Below are 25,393 nucleotides of genomic sequence, written 5' to 3' on the forward strand. Positions count from 1 at the left end.
TCTTCATGAGGAAATAAACAAATCTGTTTATACTGGATATGGACAGATGATTACAGCTGGTCAGGTTATTGCCTATGAAAAATTTATCTCTGGAATGTCTTTTATCCTTTCTTTCCTTCTAGGGAGAAAATCAGAGAAAGGGCTTTGAATTTTTATTAATGATTCATTACTCATAATTCATCAGTGAACAGTTTATGCAAATACACTTTGCAAATTGCTCACTTTAACTATTACTTGGGGTTATGTCTGAATATTACCTTCCCATGGGAAGCAAAGGTATGAACATTTGGATTATTGATATTTAATCATGGGAGAATAAATGCATATCAAATGTTAAATACTCAGATACAGAAATTATTTGCAGTATACTTGGTTACACTAAATTGCATCTTAATGGAGTTCTTGTTGACATTAAGTAATGATTTAAGATGAATGAGTAAATCACAAGCCAGCTAGCTAACAGTTGAACATAGTATTCTTTGAGGACAGCTAACCAGTAGATCTCATGTTCCCAAAGACTTTTATGTTCAATATACATTAAGGAAATATCCTCTTGGACAGTGTTACATGTACTGTAAGGAAATAGCCCTTTGCACAATGGAATAGGGAAAAAAAAAAAAAGACTACTTTGCTTCTTCTCCTGTTATCAATGCAAAGAAAACACATTTCCCTGTCTTGTGAAGTTGGAGGGGATCCTTTGGCCAGCAACAAATGCCATACATGATGGGTCATTGGGGGGAGGAGGAGAAGTAGTTTTATTGTTCTATGACTTTACAGTGTCCATGAAGGGCTCGGTTGGGAAGTATGTTGTCCATGAGATATAGCTTATTAGTGGTTGCATGATTTAATGCCTAGGGGTGCGGTATTTGTCCAAATTTCTTTTCAAAAGTATTCTGTAAGCTATTAATTGTAAGCTATTAAATTAACCTGTAAAATCAGTGTGTCTTTCAGGCTGATTTGAGTAACAGACTCAAGGATTGCTAATCTTTATGTGCAAAAAGGGAAGATTTTTCTAGATACAGGTAGTGACCAGAGTTGCTATTTAGAAATTGTATATAAGGGAAAGATTCATGGAGACATTTGAGAAATAAAAATGGATTGATTTTTTCGTTCTGTTTCCTACTCCACAAATGGTGGTTGTTTGGGCACTGGGTAAGCATTCTCCTTTTGCTGTGTGAGAAACAATCATCACCCGTGAACATGTAAGGTGCCTCTAACAGAGGTAAAAATGAGTTGCTGAAGTGGTGAGAGTAGGTGTTGTATTAACAAGTCTGTAATTTATTACTGCCCTCCTTGCGTTAAAATTCTTGGCTTACTGGAGCACACTCCTGTGTAGGCAGTTATGTAAAGTTGGCTTATTGCAATAGCGTAGTTTAATGATAGCATACATGCCCATTACAGCAGGCTATCTCCTAATTTTATGTACTTGCCTCAGTGGGATGCACCACGTAAAACAAAGATATTCGCTCCAAAGGGAGTGTGTACCAGAGGTTAGTGGTCTGGGGATCAGATCCTGTTCCACAGATTTTACCAGAAGATCAAAAAGGCCACAGTGAGATGTTTTGCTTTGTGGGATGCCGTCATAAAACTAATTGTTGGTGTTAGCATGACCGAGGTTTCACCCAGTTAAGAATGTGACTAACTGGCAAATTGCTAATAGTAAATAGCATCATCTGCAGAGAGACGTAGCCAGGGCAAGGGGAGCGTACCCTCTGGAGAGCCACAAGCACCCTGGAAAGGTACCTAAGAAGTTTGTTTCAGTGTGGGCTGATAGCTGTGCTAAAGAGCAGAACGGAGTCGTAAAGGTTTAATAGAGCAGTTGCAGTTTTACCCTTCTGGGCAGGTGACTTCCATCATAGCTGCTCTCACTCTGCCTCCCTAAACAAAGAGAGGGAGAAAATCTGATGTGAAGGGCTCCGGGGCTGAGATAAGGACAGGAAGATCATTCAACAATTGTCATCATGGGCAAAACAGACTCAGCATAGGGAGATGAATGTGATTTATTACCTATTACTAACAAACTAGAGCAGTGAGAAACTCAAACTACAAACACCTTCCCTCCATCCTCCCTCTTCTATCTCCTCCCTCCAAGCAGCGCAGGAGAACAGGGAATGGGGGCTGTGCTCAGTCCCTGATGCTTGGTCTCCGCCGCTCCTTCTCGGTCCCTCCCTGCCCCTGCTCCCCGTGGGGTCCCTCCCACGGGATGCCGTCCTTCCCCAGCTGATCCCACACGGGCTGCCCACAGGCAGCAGCTCTTCAAGCACTGCTCCCACACGGCTCCGTCCCACGGGTTCCATCCATCCATCCCCCAGGAGCAAACTGCTCCAGCACGGGTCCCCCACGGCTGGGCGGCAGCTCCCCCCAGACCCCCTGCTCCTGCGGGGGCTCCTCTCCACGGGGGGGCTGCAGCTGCGGCCCGGGGCCTGCTCCTGCAGGGGCTCTCCGTGGGCCGCAGCCTCCTCCAGGCCACATCCACCTGCTCCACCGGGGGCTCCTCCACCCACGGGGGGGCTGCAGCATGGAGATCTGCTCCGTGGGGGACCCATGGGCTGCAGGGGGACAGCCTGCTCCACCGGGGGCCTCTCCCTGCACAGCCCGCAGGGGAACTGCTGCTGCCTGCCTGGAGCACCTCCTGCCCTCCTGCTGCACTCCCCTGGGGGGCTGCAGGGCTGCTTCTCCTCTCTTTCTCCCCGTGAAGCAGCTTTTTTTGTTGTTATTTTTGTTCTCCTTTCTTAATTACGCTCTCACAGAGGAACAAGCGACATCGTTTCTTGGCTTGGCTCTGGCCAGCAGTGGAGCCCTTCTCTAACGTGGGGCAGCTTCTAGATTCTTCTCACGGAAGCCACCCCTATGGCCCCCTGCTACCAAAACCTTGCCACGTAAACCCACCAGAGCAACTCTTTCGGTGAAGAAATTTTTCGTAAGAACCAACCGAAACCTCCCCTGGTACAACCTAAGGGGTTTTGTTCTTGTCTTGTCACTTGGGGCTTGGGAGAAGAGAACGATCCCCACCTCTCTGGAGCCTCCTTTCAGCTTCCTGTAGAGCACAGGAAGGTCTCCCCTGAGCCTCCTTTTCTCCAGGCTGAACAAGCCCAGCTCCCTCAGCCGCTCCTCACCAGACTTGTTCTCTAAACCCTTCACAAGCTTCAGAGCCCTTCTCCGCACACGCTCCAGCACCTCCAGGTCTTCGCTGAACACAGTGCTCGAGGTGCGGCCTCACCAGAGCCGAGCACAGAGGGACAACCGCTTCCCTAGTCCTGATGGCCACTCTATGTCTGATACAAGCCAGCTGTAGAGATATTTAGATGCATAGATATGCAGCACTAGTACATGTTCCTTGGAAAACCGGTCAAACTCTCTTCAAACCCCATAAATTGATGGTTTCCTCTAACTGGCACTGACGCTTCAGCTGGATCCTCTAAATCCCACGTTACCTTCTGCTTCCCAAGCAGGTGACAGAAACTCCTAACCGGAGAGCAGAGGAGTTGTAGTTCTGCATACAGGAAATATTTGGAAGTTTGGAAGATGCTTCCCTTGCTCAGCTGCCATCCCTATGTTAACCAATCACCCGATCTTTTGCCTTCCAGCAAAAGTCTTGATGCAGTTCTTAAGGAAAGTTCTTTCTGAAAATCCTCAGCCACCTCTGTGCACGCCCAACCTTTCATGGCACTGTGCAAGGCGCGGCTGGCAGCGATAAATCAGGTTGTGGAATGAAGGGCAACGTGTGGGGAGGGAATTTGCAGGTGGCTTCGCGCTGTTTCGCAGGTCCCTGAATTAGAGGTAATGAGGAAACAAGCGGTAGGAACAAAACCTTGAGCCAGGCTGAGATCAAGAACTGGCTACAGTGTTAAAGAGGACCTTTGGGCAGTGGGCAATTGCTGGCTGGCTCCAGGCGCGTGTCTGAGGGTCTCTGACCAACTGTATGATAGATTCGGGCGCGTGGACAGCACGTGGGGCTACGGGGAGAGGACATGTAGGAGTGAAAAAGAGCAATAAACGCCTCCTGTTCCAGAGCCATCAGGAGTCTGTGTCTTGCATCCCTTCAGCAACACAAATATTTGGCTCCAGATCCAAAATGTCATGTATTTGGCAATTTTATTTATGGTAGCACTCCCCACCCCTCCCATCCCCTCTTTTCCCTCCCCTCCCCTCCCCTCCCCTCCCCTCCCCTCCCCTCTTTTGCCTTCCGTCCCCTGCCCTCCCCTCCCCTGCCCTCCCCTCCAATCTTTTGCCTTCCCTCCCCTCCCCTCCCCTCCCCTCCCCTCCCCTCCCCTCCCCTCCCCTCCCCTCCCCTCCAATCTTTTGCCTTCCCTCCCCTCCCCTCCTCTCCCCTCCCCTCCCCTCCCTTACGCTCCCTGTCCCTACACTCTGCTACACTCCCCTCCCCTATACTACCCTACACTCCCGTTCACTACACTACCCTACATTACCCTATGCTCCCCTCCCCTATGCTCTCCTACACTCCTCTCCCCTATCCTACCCTACACTCCCCTAAACTCCACTCCCCTACACTACCCTATACTCTCCTACACTCCCTTCCCCTGTCCTACCCTACACTCCCCTAAACTCCGCTCCCCTACACTACCCTATACTCTCCTACTCTCCCTTCCCCTGTCCTACCCTACACTCCCCTAAACTCCGCTCCCCTACACTACCCTATACTCTCCTACACTCCCCTCCCCTACACTACCCTATACTCTCCTACTCTCCCCTCCCCTATCCTACCCTATACTCTCCTACGCTCCCCTCCCCTCTAACATGCTACACTTCGCTATGCTATGCTACACTACCCTATCCTACCCTCCCCTACACTATCTTCCCCTTCCCTCCCTTCCCCTTCCCTCCCCTCCCTTCCTTTTATTCCCTCCCCTTCCCTTCCCTCTTGTCTTCTTCTCTCCTCTCTTCTTTCTTTCGGGTAACTTCAGATCGCTTCAGCCGTTCTCATAGCTCCTATCCCTGGCTGATTCACGGGAACCCAGCAGCAGCAACCAGAAGCGCTCCAGCTGCTGGGTCACTGGGCGAGCAACAGTCTCCAACTGGGAAGCGCTGACTTTGTTCTGTGGCTCGGACAGGTGCCTTGCAGTTCCAGCGTGGCCTGGACGTGTCCTCGTGCTGTGTCCCCACCTACAGCGCAGTTCTGCTTAGAAGCGGCAGCAGGCTTTGGAAGTAGTCCCACTCCTTCCATTTTCAATGGGTTAGCTTGGCTAGCCGGGTGGTGTCTGTCAATAGAGACAACAAAGAGGTTTGGGTTAGAAACAGCTAACTGAGTAGTTCCTTTGCACAAGGGCAAGGAATATTTACCCCTTCCTAATGGAGACTGCAGTGTCAGAGAGAACGACAGGTCCTTCCGAGAGCTTTGGAATATCCCTTGGGGATGCTGAGTCCAGAGGAAATCTGTCTAAAGTACACCGTGGAATCGCTCTGGTTTACTTCCTAGCAGAACAGAAGCATGTGGCCGATACGGCTTCAGCTGGCTGCAGTGTTCTTCTTCACCTCATACCTAAAGTAAGATAAGAGGTCTCAATGCAGGTGGAAAGATTGAGAAATAGAGAAATCCCTGATGTGCTTTGAGAACTTCTAAGAACTGAGAACTACATCAATCCAATGGCGTAACATTAAGGATCGCTTAGAAAAGTAAACGTTAAAAACAAGTAAAGGAGAAGGACAAGTAAGCTTTCTTAAAGGATCTACTATATTTAAAGGATCTTTAAATAAGTAAATAAGTAATGAAATATATGCGCAGAGAGAGAGAGAGAGAGAGAGAGATAGAGATAGATAGATAGATATACAGAAACCTAAGAAACTGCTGCGCAGGTTAGCTTCTTGCTCTCTTTTCTCAAAGTGCTAGTGAATACAGCATCTGTGTGCGTTACAAGCATTACCTTCAGTCCACCACAGGTACACACGAGAGGACAGCCTGCAGGTTGCGGAGGCAAAGCAACTGCTCTGGCTGGATGCGAAGATCCACGACAGAAGTTGCTGTCAGGGAAAAGATACACAGAGGGGATGGATGAAAAACACGGAGTGTGCTTCCGACCTTCACAACTGCTAAGCAAGTGGAGATGAGGGTGTGGAAGAAGCAAATCAGCTGCTGATCGAGAAGCAGCCTGAAGATTGCCCTTAAGCAGGGCCTTGCATTCTTCGTTTTTAGAGCATTGCTTGCCTTCAAGTGCACGATCAGGATTTTATTAACTTTCTCCCACTACAGAACTGCACCCGATTCCTTCACAAAACTTACGGGGGGGAATTGGAAGTCTTGGTCTGCATTCTCTCTTGCCTTCTTCATCTCAATTCTCTTTTGGCCTGTGAAGCTTTTCGGATCAGAGGAGAAGATCCGCTGTAACACGGAGTTTTGGATACTGCAAAGGAAACGAAGAATCGTACTGACAACTCTTGTCAACCTCACCTGCAACCATCACAGAAAAGAATAGCAAAAGAACCCCGCTTTCTCATGGGAAGCATAAATTTGAGCATAGGTGTCCTCTAGCTGAAGCGAGGTGAAGCAGGTTCCAAACAAGGTGAAGGAGCACACCCAGAAGCATTTCCTTAAAGCTGTGTTTTCAGACAAACGGTTTAAAGACTTAGATTTTCTTACAAGTGAAGAATGAAACAAGAAAGAAAGGAAAATTACCTGGACATCCAGTTTTCCTCTAGCTTGCTTTGCTTCTTTCCGAATCTGAGTCTGGAGTGACAGTCAGGGAGCACCATTGTGCAGAAATGCCAAAGCCTCCCCAGCTTGTTGTACCTTCATCAACAAGGCCTTTGACACTGCCGCCTCCTCAGCAACATCAGCAATTTCCTAGGAAAGCTGGTGTCCACCAGCTCAAACAGGATTGGGAAACCCCTCTTGCCGCAGCTTCACACTCCCACCAGAGTTGGCAGGACAGGCCGATGGACAGAGAAGGGTCTGTAAGAGTGTTAGAAAACAGACTTTAGATTTCCACCAACCCAGGAAAAATTACTCATCCCTTCCAACTGAACTCGAAGTAGAAGGAGGTGATCCCAAGCTGCACTCCTGACATCTATGCTGCAAAGTCATCGAATGTGACATGGTACTGTACCAGCCTGTTAGGAACAGAAACAGGACTTGGAGGTTATGCTGTCTGATTCGAATGAAGCTCAAAGAGTTAGTCCTTCGGTATGTTTTTGTTTGCAAGTGTTTTCACTGTCTCCCAGACAATGTCTCCAGCAAGCTAGCTGCTTGTTTCATTTGTTCTGTGCTGTTTTGTTTTCTCAGGAAGGATTCTTAGAGAAATGAGATTAAAGTGATCATCTTGTGTGTCCATCCATCCCTCCCTGCCCTTCGCTTGTCCAGAGCTTTTACCTTGTCCAGCAGCTTGAATGAACTCGCTCCTAGGCGCAGTTGTGTCCAAGCCATTCTGTTGCTAGGCGTGTTGTGCAAACAGACAGCTCAGTGGTGGGGAGAGGTCACACTGTCTGCAGTGTGACCTCAGCGCTTACCAAGCAGTAGGGAATACACAGAGAAGGGCGTTAGGAAAACTTCAAGCCCCACATACATTTGAGGTGGAAACCATGTTTCCCAAGATAACACTGGGCACAACGCCATCATCAAAATGTGTTCATTTCTTGGTTCATCCAACTCCTAGGTTTGAGGTTTAAAACGTTTCTGTCTTGGCTTAAAGCACTCTTCCAACCTCTCTTTCCAGTTCCTATGATTTCCTGCAATAGCTAATCCCACTTTTCCTTTTGACAATCTCACAGGCTCTTCTTTTTTACCTCTCCCCAAGAAACTTAGAACTGCTCTCGTCATACTTGACAACTAGATATGGAGCTGTATCAGCCAGAAGGAAGTTTCCTTCACACTTGCTGCTTCTTACGCTACCTGGGCTCTTACCTTTACTCTTACTCGCCCTTCCTACATTAGCACAAAGAAAGCTGCTTTGGAGATCTGACGTCTTGTTTTCCAGAAACTACCCTGAATCACCTTTACAAGAGCTGTCCCACGCTGCGAGCATACGTCTTGCAGTCTGGCCAGATATTTGCCTTCCAAGTCAATAACCAAATCTGTCAAGTTAAGAGCATGGAATTAACGGAGAGGAAATCCTTTTATTGATTGATTGATTGATTGATTGATTGATTGATTTTCCTAGACCGAGTAGGGATGAATTGTGGGGAACAAGCAAAACTGGTGAAAAATGAAATGAAAAATGTTAAGGTCAGGCAGCTTGCCCACTGCAAGTGCTAGCCTGAAAGCAGATGGAGTGCATCTTCATACACCACAGCCTGAGACACTACTCGACAGGCCAGCCCATGTGAGGAAGTACATTGCTGTCCTGAATTTGAACGTGACAGGGGGACTCCTAAGCCTCTTGTTTATGCTTAACAAAACAAAACACAAAACAAAACAAAACAAAACAAAAAACACACATTTTTTTCCTCAGCCATCAACAAAACACTTACAGAAGGGAATGGGCCCTCTCTGTGCACCTCAAGGGGAGATCCACAAATCCTCGCGTGGTTTCATCACATCCAGCACCCTTCTCTGTGCCTCCCAGCTAAACGTGCACAGAGGCAGCTGTTCCCAAAGTGCTGTGGTGACATAATTCCCTTCTGTTTCTGAAGTCATCACCGCAGGCGCCTCGCAATGACAGCACAACACTCCCTGTAGCTAATGCGTCTGTCTCAGAAACAGCTAGAGAAGTACCACTATGCCCAAACTGACTTTCATTAGAGTAGATCCCAAATTATTCTCTGCTCCCCTACGTCTGCGGAAGGTGTGGGATAAATCTGTTCCTTGAGAAAGGATTACAGGCAAAAAGAGCTTGATTCTGATACGGTGCCCGTACTTGGAGAGCAGTTCACCTTTGATTTCCATGGAAGAAAAGAGAAGGGGAAATCAACAATTCTCTTCCTCCGAGCTGGCAATAGGAAAGAACCCCAATTCTCCAGGAAGCCTTAAGAAGGAAACTATGCATCTCCTTGTTAAACATCTTGTTTCTTCGGAAAACTTTTCCAGTCCTTTGCAACTGCGGTGGTCTGAATCGGGTGGGCAGCCGAGTTCCACCACGGCCGCTCTCTCACTCCCCCTCCTCAAAGGGAAAGGGGGAGAAAATACAGTGCAAAGGGCTCAAGGGCTGAGATAAGGACGGGGAGATCGCTCAACAATTCTCGTGATGGGCAAAGCAGACTCAGCATAGGGAGATAGTAAGAGTTATTGCCTACTACCAACAAACTAGACACGTGAGAAACAGAGGAAAGAAACCTAAAACGCCTTCTCCCCATCATCTGCCCTCTTCCACCTCCACCCCCTTAGCAGCACAGGGAAATGGGGGCTGCGGTCAGTCCCTGATGCTTTGTCCCCGCCGCTCCCTCAGGGTCCCTCCCTGCCCCTGCTCCCCGTGGGGTCCCTCCCACGGGATGCCGTCCTTCCCCAGCTGATCCCACACAGGCTGCCCACAGGCAGCAGCTCTTCAAGCACTGCTCCCACATGGCTCCGTCCCACGGGCTCCATCCATCCATCCATCCCCCAGGAGCAAACTGCTCCAGCACGGGTCCCCCACGGCTGGGCGGCAGCTCCCCCCAGACCCCCTGCTCCTGCGGGGGCTCCTCTCCACGGGGGGGCTGCAGCTGCGGCCCGGGGCCTGCTCCTGCGGGGGCTCTCCATGGGCCGCAGCCTCCTCCAGGCCACATCCACCTGCTCCACCGGGGGCTCCTCCACCCACGGGGGGGCTGCAGCGTGGAGATCTGCTCCATGGGGGACCCATGGGCTGCAGGGGGACAGCCTGCTCCACCGGGGGCCTCTCCCTGCACAGCCCGCAGGGGAACTGCTGCTGCCTGCTTGCTGCACCTCCTGCCCTCCTGCTGCACTCACCTGGGGGGCTGCAGGGCTGCTTCTCACTCCTCTCTCCCAGCTGCTATTGCACGGCATTTTTCCCCCCTTTCTTAGATCTTGTCTCCCAGAGGCCCAGCCAGGATCACTCACTCACTCTCTTAGTGCTGGCCAGCAACAGGTCCCTTTTGGAGCTAGCTGAAGCCCCCTACAGCCCCCCACTACCAAGCCCATGCCACATAAAGCCAATACAGCAGTAAAGGTATATTTTAAGTTAAAGAAAAGCAAACAAATACAGGTCCTTTGGAAATGTTGGTTTTTGATGTCAGAAAGCAGTGAGACTAATTAAGACCTGTTCCCCTGCTAATATCAGAGATGGCAATTACTAACTTAAAAACCTAATGTGACTGAAAAGAGCCTGTTCCTACAGCCATAATCTTGACACTGTACACCACTGGTGCTATTGTAATTCCAGCAAATGTCAATTTAGAATAAACAGGTGTATTTCTACAAAGTGTAAAAATGAAATTTACCAAGACAGTTGTTTCATGTGGAGGTGATATGGAGTATCTCTCAGAGGTGAAAAATGGGTTCTGAATGAACTACTTTTAAATGCGTGCCAAGAACCCCTCTGTATTGTTGTACTTTTTAATTAGATGAAAATAAATGAATTGAAAAGATGAAAGGAACTTGTGTAACATCTCACTTCAAAGGACAGCTCTACTCTTGAGGAGAGTTTTAAAAAAAAAAGGGGGGGGGGAGGGGAGAAAGGAAAGAAAAGAAAATCAGCTTATTCAAGAAATATGCTTTCTCTGTGGATTTGGCTTCAGTTTTACCTGCCTTAGACATTAAGGGATGACTCTTGCTCATTTGACCTAATAGAGTTATTACCCCGGTGTAAGGGAGAGTGCATTCTGGCTGACAGTGACGTTCCCTCTGCGGTCGTTCATGGTGCTTTGTATTGAGTCAGCAGTGCTCTCGAATGAGCTGGATTATTTTTGACCTTGTGGAAGAATTTTTATTAAAGTTTCAAAGCTCTGGGCTATGTTTTGGACAGAGACGTTGTACATGTGCAGTAGCTCTGTGTCTGGGTTTACTCTGGGTAAATGAATTGGGGAAAGGAACAACTGAATGGTTCATCTGCCTGCTAGGCAAGTAAATCTTCCCAGAATACAGAGGCGGTCGCTCCCACCCAAAATGCCTAAAAACTGTGCTTTTTATACTGTCCATATACTCAATAACTCATGTTATGCAACGTATTTCACAACCTTAGCATTGGCTGATTGGTCTCAAGGGCCCTTTCAGACTCCTTACTTGAGTCAATGCTGTCCAACTCCAGGTCTTTTATCCAATTTTACTCCTCTCTACACAGGAATTGTTTGTTTAGGCCTTAAGCGCTTTTTTTCCAATCACTTCTGTCCAGGGCATCATAGTTCCACGTGTCATCATAGTTCCACGTAAAGGTGACCTGGCTAAGATGATGACTTCAAACTGCCCAGGATGTCACAGTTTTATTCCCTAATTCAGTTGCCCTGAGGTGCAGGTTAGCAGCTCTAGAAAATAGCATTTGTATGCAGAAGCCTAGCAGAGAAGTGTCACAACAGCTAACTGACAGTATTCAAAGAAAAACTAGCTCTCTCCATCCCTAGGAAGATCGTAACAGTGCAACCTCTCTCTGTAAGCAAATTTTCTGTCATGACTCAAAGGAAGAATTAGCGCTTCTAAAAGCAGAAGTCTTGTGAAAAAAAAAAAAAAAAAAAGAGAGAGAGAAAGAGCAACTCATCAACTTCATAACTCCTTGATAGATTTAGGCAGACTGTTCTGTGTTTTTGTTATGCCACGAGCTGTTTAATGAGTTTGCCAGATAGCAGGTTGATGTGAAATGTTATCAGGTTTTCACAAACACAATTAGCTAAGCAATTGAGCTCATCCCAGCTGTGATTAAGTGGGATTAATTGTAATAAGAACCAGCTAAGAGAGAGGGAGAGAGGTAAGCTTGTTTTTTCTTGGGTTGGTACTTTGCACTATTATCCTTGTAAGTATCCTTTATACATCATCAGCTGCAGAGATGTCTACTTCATTACTTTAGGAAATGGTTGTTGGACTTCCATTCAAATGAACTTCATCCTAAACAGATTATTCTAACATTGGAGCTGCCACTGAGTGGGAAAACAATTTATTTGAAGCATCAATTACATCAAACAGAAAAGTAGCCATTGGAGTTAGTGTTTTGCAATGCAAAGGAGTATGTTTACTCTCAGTCCTAAATACAGTTAAATATTCTGGGAGAGAGCTCTCCATGTTCCAACAGGGGAATAGCTGCCCTTCATCGCGTCATGGTTTGCATCGGTACTAAGTAAAATTGCTGTATTAGTTAAGGCTTCATTTGATGAATGCCAGCATTTGTAGATGATTCATGTGAATTTCTTAGGTGATAAAGCAAAATTATCAATTCTATAACTGGAAATAGGGGGGGAAGTGACAGCGTTACATGAAATTGCATGTAGCGTGTTCAGTAAATCTGGAGAATATGGAGAGTGAAGTGCAATGGCAGCAGTGCAAATATGCACATTGTAGGAATAACAATATTAGTGCTTTCTTTATCAGAAGTGGAAAGCTGGTAATGTAGAAATAGAGTGGGCCATATGAACATACACATACAAGAGAGGAATGTTGCAAAGTAGTCCATATCTGAATCATAAAAAGAGACTTGCCTGTATCTTTATAGCAAATATTTTTAGCATTTAGCATTTAATAAATTTATGGCTTTTGGTTCTTGTAATGTTGCTGCCAGTGGTCAATTTTTTTTGCAATTCAGAAAGAACAAGTAATGCAGGTCTGATATAACAATGCAAGATGTATATACTACTACAGTGATTGTGCTGTTCTGATGTGTAATGTTTGACCAGAAAAATCACAATTTTTATTTTATTTTTTTCTGGACAGAAGGGGGTTCCTAAGCTCTGTACTACTTCAGTGAAAATCTTTAAAACAGTGTCATGGTTCATGCATTCTCTATTGCTTCATGATGGATGCACTGCAGTTGTCTCCTTACTTAATAACCATACCTAATAAAGAGAAATCCAGTTTTCTCTTCTCCTATTAATATATAGAGGTCCTTGAAGATTTCTGCTGCCACCTTTGTATCTCTTTCAAGTACTTTTTTATTTCTATTGAGGGTTATGAACTCTGCTTGATGGGCTTGGTGCCAGAGTCTCTGCTCTGGTCTTCAAATCCCAGTGCTTTATTTGCTTTCCTAGGCATTGCCAATATCTAGCAGGGCAGGTCAACTCCTTAAGGATCCTTTCTGTAATCTCTCCTTGGCAACTGTGCAGGACCACTGTGACATTTCCTGCAGCCTATGCAAATTTCTAGTGTTTTTCCACATTCAGTTTCAAAACTATTGATAGCTGCTGCCTTCTCTCTTCCCCCTCCTCCTCCCACCAATTTTTCTGTATTTCTGGAAATATTGCTTCCCTCAGACACTGATCCACAGATCTGTGTTGCCATTTCACATAATATGAAAGTGCTCCTGGTATTAGATCTCCTTGAAATGGCAACTGGCTATTTTAAATTTAATCACTGAAAACCATTGCTCCTGAGGTTCAGGAGCAAAAGACTTCGCTATAAATTATTACTAGACAAGATTCAAAAATTCCTAAGGATTATTTGACCTATGTTGGGTTGGAATATGTGGACATGAATGATCTCTCTTGGACTATTCTTCCCTATAGCAGTCCACCACTTCTTTATTGTCATTTTATTTGTAATTATTTAGTGCTTCTATCTGAATTTAGTCCCAACTAAACTTACTGCTGTATAGAATCACAGAATGATTTAGGTTGGAAAAGACCCTCAAGATCACTGAGTCCAACCACCAACCTGACCTATACAATACTCATGCATTACACTTATATGGAACTTTACCGACTATCTGGGGGGAGCTTTATATGTTCTTCAGCTGACTCTTCTGTCAGTGTTACTCGTGTTGTTACAATTAGTCAATAACTACAGACAAATTAAATAGATGAGTAAGAAAAATCACTGTAGAAGTGAGAGCTATTACGCTATTCTGTTGAGATGTATTATATTTTTAAAAAGTATTTGAAGACAGATATTTCTAACTTTTGAGTCTTTTTACAGTAAATGTTTAATTGCAGCACCAAAAGCTTTCTAAGTGCATTAAGAAAAAAATATACATCTAGAAAAAAAAAACAACACTATTTTTCTTGCATACTATGTGTGCATATAAAACATTTTTTGCCCAAGAGTGCTTCTGTTGTGCTCCACGTTGTCCAGTGATTTTTCAATGTGGACATCATCAGCCCCTTCTGAGGCAGGTTCAGGGAGCACCAAGTCCCTGGAAATGTCTCATCCTCATGGTCAGAGTCTAATTTTAAACTTGAACCATGAGATTTGGGGTTGTTGCTGGTGGGTTAATTTCCAGCATTAGCCATTAAAGCTTTGGAGGTAGCTACTGCCTCCTTAGAGACTTGCTGAGATCTGTTTCAGCCTTACGCAGTAGTTAATTCTGTGTAGTTTTGACTTCCTCGGTAGTCAGCATTATTCTGCGTTCCCCTTTGTTGTAAAGCAAGATGAATGGTTACTTCTTAAAATTGCTTGTGGATTGTGGTGCATGTGGAGTCTAAAAAATACATATACAGAGTCTAAAGAAAATATACTTTGATGCCTAATACAATGTCCCTTCCCTTCTGCCCCCTTGAAAATCTCTTGGTCACTATTTCTTGAATACATCCCCATCTCAAAGCTGTATCTTCTCCTGAGCTGCGGGAATGGCTGCAGTCGTTCATCAAATCCAGGATTTTTGTCTCCATTTGGTGTTTACCCTCTTGGTAGTGGATGCACATTTTTCCCTATCCTTCTATAGCACTCTTGTTATAGGTCAGTTATTTTTAATTTCCAGGAGGATAGTTTGGAGGGAGATTTATTAGTGATCATCCTCTTTGCTCCAGGGAAGAAGGTCTCTTGCCTTCTAACTTAAGTGTACTAGATGTAATTGCTTGGAGTGGAGCAGACACAAAGTCTCCACATGTCTCCTCACCTATTAGTGTCAAGTTCCAACATTGGAAGGAGACAACTTAGGACCTTATGACAGATAAGGCTGCAATTTGCTAGATGCTACTTTTTTGCCACCTAACCTTACCTATAAAAGTGGCCTAGAAGAAAGCTGGAGAGGGACTCTGTCAAGGAGTGTAGCCATGGGACCAGGAATAATGCCTTTGAACAAATGGGGGGGAGATTTAGATGAGATGTAACGTGACGATGAAATTCTTCGCTTGGAGCACAAAGTGCACATGGGAATTAGGGCTGAAGGTGCACCTTGCTTCTGTTCTTTCCCTTAAAGAACAGAATGAAATTACCTAAAAAACAGTGTTAAAAATAAACCCAGGGCACAGGATGGGAGGTGCAGGGCAGTCCCTGTGGCCAAGGGGCAGCCTTTCTCTCTGGCAAACCAAATGATGAGGGGAGCCAGCCCCAGAAAAGGGGCCCTCAGTGCCCCAACCCTCCTCTTTGTCCACATGAGGGCATCTTCCAGGCCGCCCCCAACACAGCCACTTTTGCCCACGCGTGGGCTACTCTATCCCAGAGGCTTGCAGAAGGTCACAGTGGCCACCAGTGCCCTGGACCCTATAGAGCAGGCCCCCTGCAGCTGGCCCACCATTCGCTAAGCATCTCGGCCCTCTGACTGCCAGCTTGTGTGGCAGGAAGGAGACCAGGAGAGCAAGGCGAGCGGCAGGCCTCTTGCTGTGCGAGGACAGCCATGCAGTCTGGTGAAGCACCAAGAAGGAATGCACCTGACCCAAAGTAGAGGTGTCCTGGGCAGAGGGATAGCACCGGTGGCACAAGAGACACCAGTGCCCGAGGGACCTCTGGCGCTCATCCCCCAGGAAGAGTTCGTAGTCTGCAAGTTAGATTCACTGGACGTAAGATAGTGCCTCTCAAAATGGATTTAAAGTCTGTACCAAAGCTGTATGGTTTGTTTATTGTGCTGCTTTGTTCTGTTCTTCAGGTTTGAAGATGGCACAGTCTCTTTTCTTGATATCATTGCTCTGAAACATGGATTTGATGTTCTGGAAAAACTCACAGGTCAGTTATCATGACTTTAATAATGAAGACCAAAGTTCTAGATTTATCCTTGGGGCACAAATCTGGTCATATTTCCTATGGGTGTAGCTTAATTTTCCTTCCTATATTCACACTCCATGTTCATCAAGGTGAAGAACAGATTCTTCAGGGTATCTGCTTTATTAAGGCCTTAACACATCATATTATTCCAACCTCCTTTGGAAAAAAAAAATAAAGTATCCAGCCTGTTCTAACCTAACACACATTTAAGGCTTGAGTACATCGACCACTTCTAGTCTGCCTCACATTCAGAAAGGTGCAATGGGAAAATAATAGTAGAAAGTAGCTGAGCTACATCCTATTCATACTTGAAGCAGTAAGAGTTCCTGCTGTGCATGAGGACCAGGCAACTTGACCTGGTGCAGAAAAGCTATTTGGTAGTACAGATTTAGAGAGAAACCAAGAAAGAGAGTTTAAAGTGCAGCCAAAAGCTTTTTTGTTAGATAGGAAATCCAGTTCCACTGTGTGGGTAGTTATCTTCATGCAGCAAAGTTTCCAAGCTATGATTTCTCACAGCAGTTAATTTATGTCTGTACTTTGAAACACTGTAGTGGAAAGCAGCATTATGTGGTTTTTGTTGTTGTTGTTGTTTTCCTCATTTTGTTCTTGATATAAGATAATTTACCACTGTAAATCTTAAGGAAATTCTCCGCTTTCTCCCTCAGAGAAACACATGGCTGTGAAATTGTAGTACAGTTCCTGTTCCCTGAGGTGCAAGGTGAAAGGAAAAGAGACAAGTCACAGCTTGCTGCAGGGGAAGTTCTGACTGGGTATACAGAAGTATTCTTTTTCAGGATGAGGGTAGTCAAATGCTGGAACAAGTGCCCGGAGAAGCCTGCCAAATCTCCATCCTTGGGTATTTTCAGAATTTGGCTGGACTTGGCCCTGAACAATCACAGCCTGTGGCTATGTATAACTACACTTGAGATTTCTAAACAAACTCATATCCTGCCATCTTCGTCTCTCCTGCAGTTTATGGAATTGACAGTCCCCAGTCACACAAAGTTTGGGAAGCCAGCATAAACCTGGCAAAGGTCCCTTTGCAGTAGATATCCCTGGGAAGATCATTTCTGTGGTACATTTATTGCCATGACTTTGTCTTCCCCAGGAAAGGGTAGGTAGTCTGGGATAAGAGGCCAGCGCAGGCTTTCTGGCTTGCTAGGTAGCCTTTTGACTCTGAAACTCTCTTCTTGGGCTCCCCCTGTTTGAGTATCTTTGAAGCCCTTACCAGGGAGCTAACACTACAGTCCCAGATATAACCTCGAGCTGGATCATATTCTTCAAACCAGACACTTTGTGTGAGGGGTGACACTCATCGTGCCGTGTTGACTCTAGGATACCCTTCTGCTTGTCTGGCTCTGTACCCCAAACACACAGCCTGTCTGTGATTGCTGCTGTGGGTCAGTGATCCTCCTGAAAGGTGCAGGAGATTGCACCTAGCCAGGGAAGCATGCAGCACTGGCTGTGCAGGAGCCTGGCACTATGGCATGCTTCCACGTGTGGAGCATGCAAGGTTAACAAAATATGCTCCTGGAATATGTCTCATAGTCAGGTGTGTGCACAGTTAATGTGAATTTTCTGAACCTCCCTTCTCCAGTGCACTTACTCAGTTTCCTATATTAAGGCATAAAGTGCATCATGATCTAAGTCCAGAGAGACCACTGACCATGAGTTTTTCAGGCTTACATAATTTCTCCTCATGCCTGTGGAGGTTTCTTGTCAGGATTTATCTGAAGGTTTCTAGTTTCTTCTTCCTCACTGAGAAAGATTTTTGTGAAGGATATTCTCTTAGATACTTGCTCATGTGGAAGTCAATAAAAGACTTTTTTGTTGACTTCAATGGGAGTCTGACTGAGTCCCAACAAAAAAGACTGGTTTGCTTTATGGGGCTCTGCGTGGACACCAGGGATCCAAAATAAGCCTTTACTATACATACCTTCTTGCACTACAAAATGGTTCAGAAGAATGTGCAATCTTAAGCAAACACATTCCTTTGTAAAGGGGACTAACTGAGTTGGTTTAATGTGTAGGGGCATTGCCTGGCATGCCTTATGTAATGGGAGCATCTCTTCCATTGCATTCCTCATCCATCTCAGCCTTCTCTTGGTACCCATTTCAGCTAAACTACTGAAAAAAAATCTCCTGATACTAGGCAGAGGGGAATATTTGGCCCTGAACGAAGTGTATAGCAGTTGATAAAAGGGTGTAATGCATGCAAGAATAAAGAGTCTGTTGAGACCTTTCAGTCTTTACTATTGCTTTTAATTTGCCTTCTCACGGATAGCAGTGATGAAAATCTAGGGTAGCTAAAGTGACTTGGAGACCTGTCTGTCAAATTGTTCATCCACAAAAATTTTATGGGGGTGAGTCAGTTGGCTTTAATTCTGGGCTTGATTCATTTATTGCTTATTGAGTTTTGGTTTTGTTTGTTTATTTGTTTTAAGATATATATCTTTTTTAAGTCTGCCTTTAATAATAGCTTTCTGTCTCCAATATCTGAAGTATATCAAATTTTATTTGCTCCAACACTCATCAATACCCAGGTTTAACTGGTTCAAGTAGCAAAGAAGATGCATTTATACTATGCTGAAGGGAACAAGGTGAACTGTTGTATTTGTTCATTAATAAAAAATGCACTCAACTATATCAGCACCATATTCTTTACCAGTCTGCCTGAATAAAATCATTACAAAACTTTTTATGGCACTCTGTCACTTTGAGAATAGCTATAGACTGCTGTCTTCTGGATGCTGGAACATTTCTGTGGATGTGGTAAAAAGTTTAGTAAGTCTTCCAAATCTTCCAAAGCAATGATAGCAGTTTTCTGAGGCATAACAACATCTATATTAAAACAGCTTCACAGAGATCTTTTTAGTGTAGTTTTTTTTTTTTTTCCAGTGTATTCTAATTATTGTATTCTAACAAGTGTAGTAACCTCTGTTTTTCCTGATGTTGCTTATTGCAGCAGCTTGTTTTTGCTAAAAAGCAAGATTTCTTAAAGCTGAAAATAGTTAGGTCAAAAACATGGAAGTTATTACAGGTTTTCATACTAATACTCTTTTCATTTAGAATATATATAAAAAAAATCCTTTTAAAAATTAACTTTTCACACTGCTTAATAGTAGAAAGGCAAAGGGAGATGAGATTAAAAAATATATAGGCTGAAGGACTGAATGAGAAGAAACCTACACTGAGGAGAAAATTGAGAAACTAAATAAACCATGTTTGTGATATATTTGGATTTATAAACTTCTTCACTACTGGTATAGCATAGGTACTTTGGTGGTCTCTAGACAAACTCTGGAGTGCCACACTGAACAGCAGAAGTGCCAGCACTGCCTCTTTAACATCTACAAGAGGCCAGTGAAAGTTACAGGAATGCATGGTGAAAGAAATTGAATTCTGTGAAGGATTTTAGACACCAGTGGATCCCTGACTTTTTCGCAAAGTCAGGTTAGTCCTATATGGTGTGGCCCCAGATGAATTAAAACTCATTCCACATAAGTAGGAATATTCAATATCTCCCTTCATACTAAAACTTAAGTGGTTACATGTGTGTGTACATCAATTTCCATGTGGTATGTTTTTTTAATTAAAGTTTGATCATACAAAAGAGAAATCAAGTAACTACCATTAAAAGGTGGTAGTGTGGAGTTTTACAGCTGTGGTCACATTTGGATTTTTCCATCACAAACCATGGCCTACAAAGCGGTAGGTGCTGTCCAGAACAGTTTGTTCAACTTTCCAAGTGCTTAGCTCTTCAGTATCTGTAGGCATTGCATATATCTGTGCCTGGCACAACCTGTGCGACAAGGGATTTAGTGATTTGGTATTGCCATTTTCCCCTCACTGTGCCTCCTGGATACCACTGGGAGTATTGAAGCTTTGCAGGTTACTTAATTTCTGTTGAGGGAACTCTGTTCAATTTGAACATAGATTATTGGCATTTGCATGTATGCAACAAAGTTAACACATGCTGTAGGAATGCTTCATAATCCCGAACAGCAGATTTGTTCTAATCCACTTTATGAATATTTCTTCCACTTTGACTGTCAGAGTTTCTAGTGGCAAAATCCACTGTCAGATGGGAATCACTTCTGAATGATGCTTTCCTGTAGCTCCAGGAGTACTTGGTTTGCATGCACCTGCTACAAAAGGTGCTTCTCATTCTGGGTGGGAAATAGCCTGGAGCAGAAACAAGCAAGATAAACAAAGTGATTTTGTTATTAAGTGTTCCCTTCTGTGTAATGAAAGCACTGCTGAAGTTCTCTTGGGATGTAAGGTAGCTGGATTGACCAGTGTAATTACTGAAGATAGAGAGGGAGATCACTAATGGAAGGTTTCATCATTAGGCTGTGCTGAGATAAGTAGAGGTCTGTTTCCAAGTCTGATATCATCCCAAGTCCTTGACCTGTCTCAACTTCCATTTAACAAGAAGGCATAGTTCATGACAAAGTTATATCATGATGTGTGTGAGTATTTAAGGCATTTTCAGACATCTTGTATATTAGGATCTTTAAACTTGACCTTAGCTGCTATGCGCTCTTATTAGTAAATATTTATCAGTTTTACAAATGAAGCTAATGTACATCATTGGCAATTATTTTAGAAGTGCTACTTTAATTATGATGTCTATTCAGTAAGGAAACATTAATCCTTTTCACAGTAAAATGTAACATGGATTGGAAGAAATAGTGAAATGCAGACTAAGTCTCCTAAGCATGATGTATTTAAAGTCCTTTTTAAAGCCATTGAGTGGTTGATTGGTTGTTGGAAAGTAAAGGTTGTGCTGGCTTTCGTAGAGTCAATTATACCGCATAACAGCTGAAAAAAAATACAGTGCGGGATGCTTGGCCATGCTTTTACCTGGGCCTTTGAAAGTTGGGAAAGTTGAAAGTTGTTTTCTGCCGTGTTTTAGTTTTTGCCATCATCTCGTATATCAAGGACTGGTTGCAGCTAGTGGTGGGATATTGGACAGCCTCCTGATGATGGTGCTGCACAGACTTTCATGCGTGTCATGTTAAAATACTTACGGTTTCACAAATTATCCAGTTCAGGGTCAGAAAATATTTTTCTTTCCTTGATCAGATTGGCAAGGATCACTGGAATTTCTTCTGTGTGGAGATTTGTGGCTGCTTCCTGCCATCATCTTGGCTTTTCACTTGGACAGTTGGTGTTAATGCCTGTGATATTTTACTGCTTTCATCCTTGGTGCTGCTTTTGTTCATATTTTTAATGGATTGTTGTTTTTTTCTTTTATTTTAAGATTGAAGATGGCATTAATACATGTCTTCTGGCGTGTGATAGGCGTGTTGGAAGTGGATGCTCCATTTTGGCTAAAATATATAAAATTCTTCACTTTTGAGGAAACCCTCCCCTTGGTTTGAGAGAGCATGAATTACTGACAAAATTTTTACTTCCCCTCTGCCAACCATTTGCCATAAGATGAACTGTAATGTAAAAGAAACCTGGGCAATTTCTACAAGTCTCCTCACTTCACTGCTCACAATTAACGCCTTCTGTAACTGCACTTGGAAGATCAATAGGGTTTGTTGATGTCTTTTTTCATGAGAAAAAAAATGTTCGACAAGTTGACACTGGGGAGAAGATTATCTATCCACACTCTAAATATGAAAATATGGGTACACTAAAGAGAAGACATTTTAAATTCTGGCTTCAGAAAGAAAAGTAAGACTTATAAATATAAAAGGGGTGCAAAAAGAAGCTTAAAGCCAGAAGGTATTCTGATTCCCAGATAATGACACTACTAAGTACGTCAAAAGACAAAAATCTCTCCTTTCCTTTCATGGTTAGTGAGGTGACTGTTTCTGTTTTCTATTTTCTGTCCCCAGATGAACTTGGTTTAGAGAACAAACTAGAAAGAAAGTTATTTATGTACTGCTACCAGCTCTTGCTGCTAGCATGTTATGTCAGTCTAGGTTTCTTAGTTTTCTTTTGTGACTTGACTAATGCAAACTACACATCATTTATACCCTTGAAAGCAGAGCAGAACAGCTAGGGCTTGATTTCAGAAGCTACGAAAAAGTGAGTTAGCAGGAAAAAAATCCTGCCAAGGCTGCTTTTGGAGGGTTTAATCTGTATATAAGGTTTATTTCTAGAAATGAAAAATGCTGTTATGTTTTTGGTTTTGTTCTAATGCACATTTACTAATATTGATGTGGATTGCATTCACAAGCTGCCTAATCTGTGAAGAGGGCTAGGCAAGGACTAAAAGTGTCAGTCTTCCCTCAGACCTGTAGAGATAACACAGGGAGAGGTAGCACAGTACAGAAATGTCTTGGGTGTTTTTGCATAATACAGCTGGAGAGAAAAATACACTTCTTAGGAACTAAAATAAGAGGAAAATGTCTTTGTTATAAGCTGAGCTGATGAAGAAAAAGTGCTGCACAGCTGACAGAAGATATACACTTGGCAAGAGATAATTGTTCTGTGTTCAAACAAAGCAGCTAGCAAGACTTCTGTGTTGAAGACACTTGGTGGCAAGCAGTATTATTACAGAGGAGGGATTTGCAGCAGAGTCTTTTCGTGCCTGGGAGACATCTGGAAAGAGGAAGCCGAAGCAACTAATATCTGGGGGATCAGCGCAGGTGCTGTGGCACTGGCTTGCCAAGGCCAGTGCTGGCAGGAAGCATTGCTGATGGGCTTTTTGCTCATGCAGTGATAACTGAGCTCTTGCAGTTACTGAGAGTAGTCTGCAGTTACTGAGAACTTCTCCTTTGGCAGAGCTATGTGCATTGCAGGTCCCCAGATATTAATGAGTATAAGAAACTTCAGGCATTTTTGGTTTGAGGCAGCTCCATGTGTTACTGTGCAAAAGGATGCTGGATTCACTGATCTCAGTTTTCTCTTCAAGGAATGTTTAACCATACACTATTAGCATCAGAAAGTCTTGTGTATACCAGTTAGTATGGCCCATATCTGCTTTTCCTCTTCATCCATCTCTATGTGCATAGTTTAATCCCTGGATGATGAAGAAATTGCACACGCGTATTGGGTGTCCTACTAGTTGCACTTCCATACTGTAGATCAGGATTTACTTCTGTAGTTACTGGAACCACCCTGGTGTAAAACTGCTTTAAGTAAGACGGCAATATGCCCTTTGTCTTTTCAGTATAATTTATACACCTTCATCTAACTGTTTTGTTGTTTAAAAAAAATAAAAATGGGAAGTAATAGAAAGAACAGCATTGTCATGAGGAATATGGCAGCTGCTGAACATGTTAGTATCCTCAGTGTTACTGTGTTACGGGTTGCTGCCTTTACTAAAGCCAGCAGAAATGCTGCTTTCTTGCAAAGAACCAACAATTTAGAACAACTGTTGCTCTGAATCCTGAGGAGTGATAAAGTGCGCTCTTGCACTTGTCATTCCCAAATACAGGCTTTAAGACAGGAGTGTTGTCATTAGTTCTGCATTCCTGTCTACTCTCTCTCTCTGCTAATCTTTTTTTTTTTTCCAGCCCTGATTGTTAACATAAAAATTTGGAGGCTTTCCTTGAGCTGCAGTAGCTATAAATCAAAGTTGTTAATGAGCTGATAAGAGTAAAGTTTGTCCATGTGTTCAGTTTCTTCAAGGTAGTGGTTGGTGATCTAGCAAGAATGATAAAATCCCAGGCCTCTTCTCTCCCTATCACTGAGATCAGGAGAAGTATATAGTACTGAACAACCAGGAAAGCAAGATGGGAGGACATTTAATAAATTGCAGTGATTAATCTATCTCTATACCTACTCTATTTATGTAGTTCAAAATAAACCATTGTGTTTCTAACCAAAGAAGTTAACTACTTAACTTTTTTTTTTACCATAGAAGAGCAAATTACTAATCAATCAGTATATTTTTGATAAAATTGTATGTGAATGCCGCTTATCCTTGACTTAAACTGTGGAGCCTGATTCCCATTCAGAGTATCCTTTGAACAAGGTTTTACCAATGTGAACACCAACTGTGCATTCTGACGTTCTTGCAGTTCTGTGTACCTTACTGTACATGGGTTAATACAAGAAAAGTGACTTACCTGCTTTGCATCAGATGGCTTCTGTGAAACTAAGCCCTGACCTATTGATGTATCAGAACCTCTACAGTATAATCATAGAATCACAGAAGGGTTTGGATTAGAAGGGACGTTAAAGATAATCTAACCCCATTTCCCCTGCCGCAGGTAGGGATACTCCCCACTAGACCAAAGCCCCATCCAGCCTGGCCTTGAACACCTCCAGGGATGGGGCATTCACAGTTTCCCTGGGCAATCTGTGCCAGTGCCTCACCACCCTCTGAATGAAGAATTTCTTATAGCTAATCTAAATCAATCCTCTTCTAGTTTAAAACTATTCAATCCTTTTGTCCCATCACTATACTTTCAGATAAAGAGTGCCTCTCAAACTCTCTCATATACCCCTTTTAAGTACTGGAAGGCTGCTATAAGGTCTCCCCAGAGCCTTTTCTGTTCCAGACTGAACAACCCTAACTCCCTCAGCCTGTCTTCATAGGAGAGGTGCTCCAACCCCTTAATCATTCTTATGGCCCTCCTCTGGACTTGCTCTAACAGCCCCACGTTCTTGTGCTGGGGCCCCAGAGCTGAACACAGGGCTCCTGGTGGGGTCTCATGAGAGCAGAGCAGAGGGGGAGAATCACCTCCTCAACCTGCTGGCTATGCTGCTTTTGATGCAGCCCAGGATAAGGTCAGCTTTATGGGCTGCAAGCACACATTGCCAGCTCATGTTGAACTTCTTGTCAACCAGCACCCCCAGGTCCTTCTCATCAGGGCTGCTCTTATCCATTCTCTAATCAGTTTGTATTTGTGCTTGGGATTGCCCCAACCCAGGCACAGGACTTTGCATGTGGCCTTGTTGAACCTCATGAGGTTTGCACAGGCCGACCTCTCAAGCCTGTTAAGGTCCCTCTGGATGTCATCCCTTCACTCCAGCACCACACATCTTGGTGTCATTGGCAGACTTGCTGAGGATCAATCAATCCCACTGTCCATGTCACCTACAAAAATGTTAAACAGCACTGGTTCCTATACAGACCCCTGAGGAACACCGCTCATTTCTGATCTCTACTTGGACACTGAGCCATTGACTGCAACTCTTTGAGTGTGACCATCCCACCAATTCCTTACCCGCCAACTGGTCCATCTGTCAAATCCATGTCTTTCCAATTTAGAGTCAAAGATACTGTGCAAGACGGTGTCAAATGCTTTGCACAAGTCTAGGTAGATGATGTCAGTTGCTCTTCCCCATCCACCAATGCTGTAACCCCATTGTAGAAGGCTACCAAATTTTTCAGGCATGACCTGCCCTTAGTGAATCCATGTTGGCTGTTATCAGTCACCTCCTTATTTTCCACGGGCTTTAGCATAGTTTCCAGGAGGATCTGCTCCATGATGTTGCTAGGCACAGAGGTGAGAGACCTCATTTGTATGGATACTCTTATGAAGT

The 25,393-nt window shown here is 44.1% G+C and overlaps 1 protein-coding gene and 1 long non-coding RNA gene across 8 annotated transcripts in view; one reads left to right on the forward strand and one right to left on the reverse strand.

Annotated features, from left to right (window-relative positions):
- The window catches only part of MOCOS (molybdenum cofactor sulfurase), a 227,619-nt gene that overhangs the window by 110,320 nt on the left and 91,906 nt on the right, over nt 1-25,393 (forward strand). For all 7 annotated transcript variants that reach the window (XM_038174387.2, XM_038174385.2, XM_072034892.1 and 4 more), the window contains one exon: nt 15,822-15,898. In XM_038174387.2, the coding sequence (XP_038030315.1) occupies nt 15,822-15,898 (77 nt within the window). The remainder of the gene's footprint in view (nt 1-15,821; nt 15,899-25,393) is intronic.
- LOC140001906 (uncharacterized) lies at nt 4,903-8,063 on the reverse strand. Its single transcript, XR_011807664.1, has 5 exons — nt 7,325-8,063; nt 6,632-6,907; nt 6,239-6,359; nt 5,302-5,500; nt 4,903-5,219 (listed from the first exon to the last, which is right to left on the reverse strand). It is a non-coding gene; the product is annotated as an uncharacterized lncRNA (long non-coding RNA).

Source organism: Anas platyrhynchos, chromosome 2 (assembly GCF_047663525.1).
Source record: "Anas platyrhynchos isolate ZD024472 breed Pekin duck chromosome 2, IASCAAS_PekinDuck_T2T, whole genome shotgun sequence".
Classification (NCBI taxonomy): domain Eukaryota; kingdom Metazoa; phylum Chordata; class Aves; order Anseriformes; family Anatidae; genus Anas; species Anas platyrhynchos.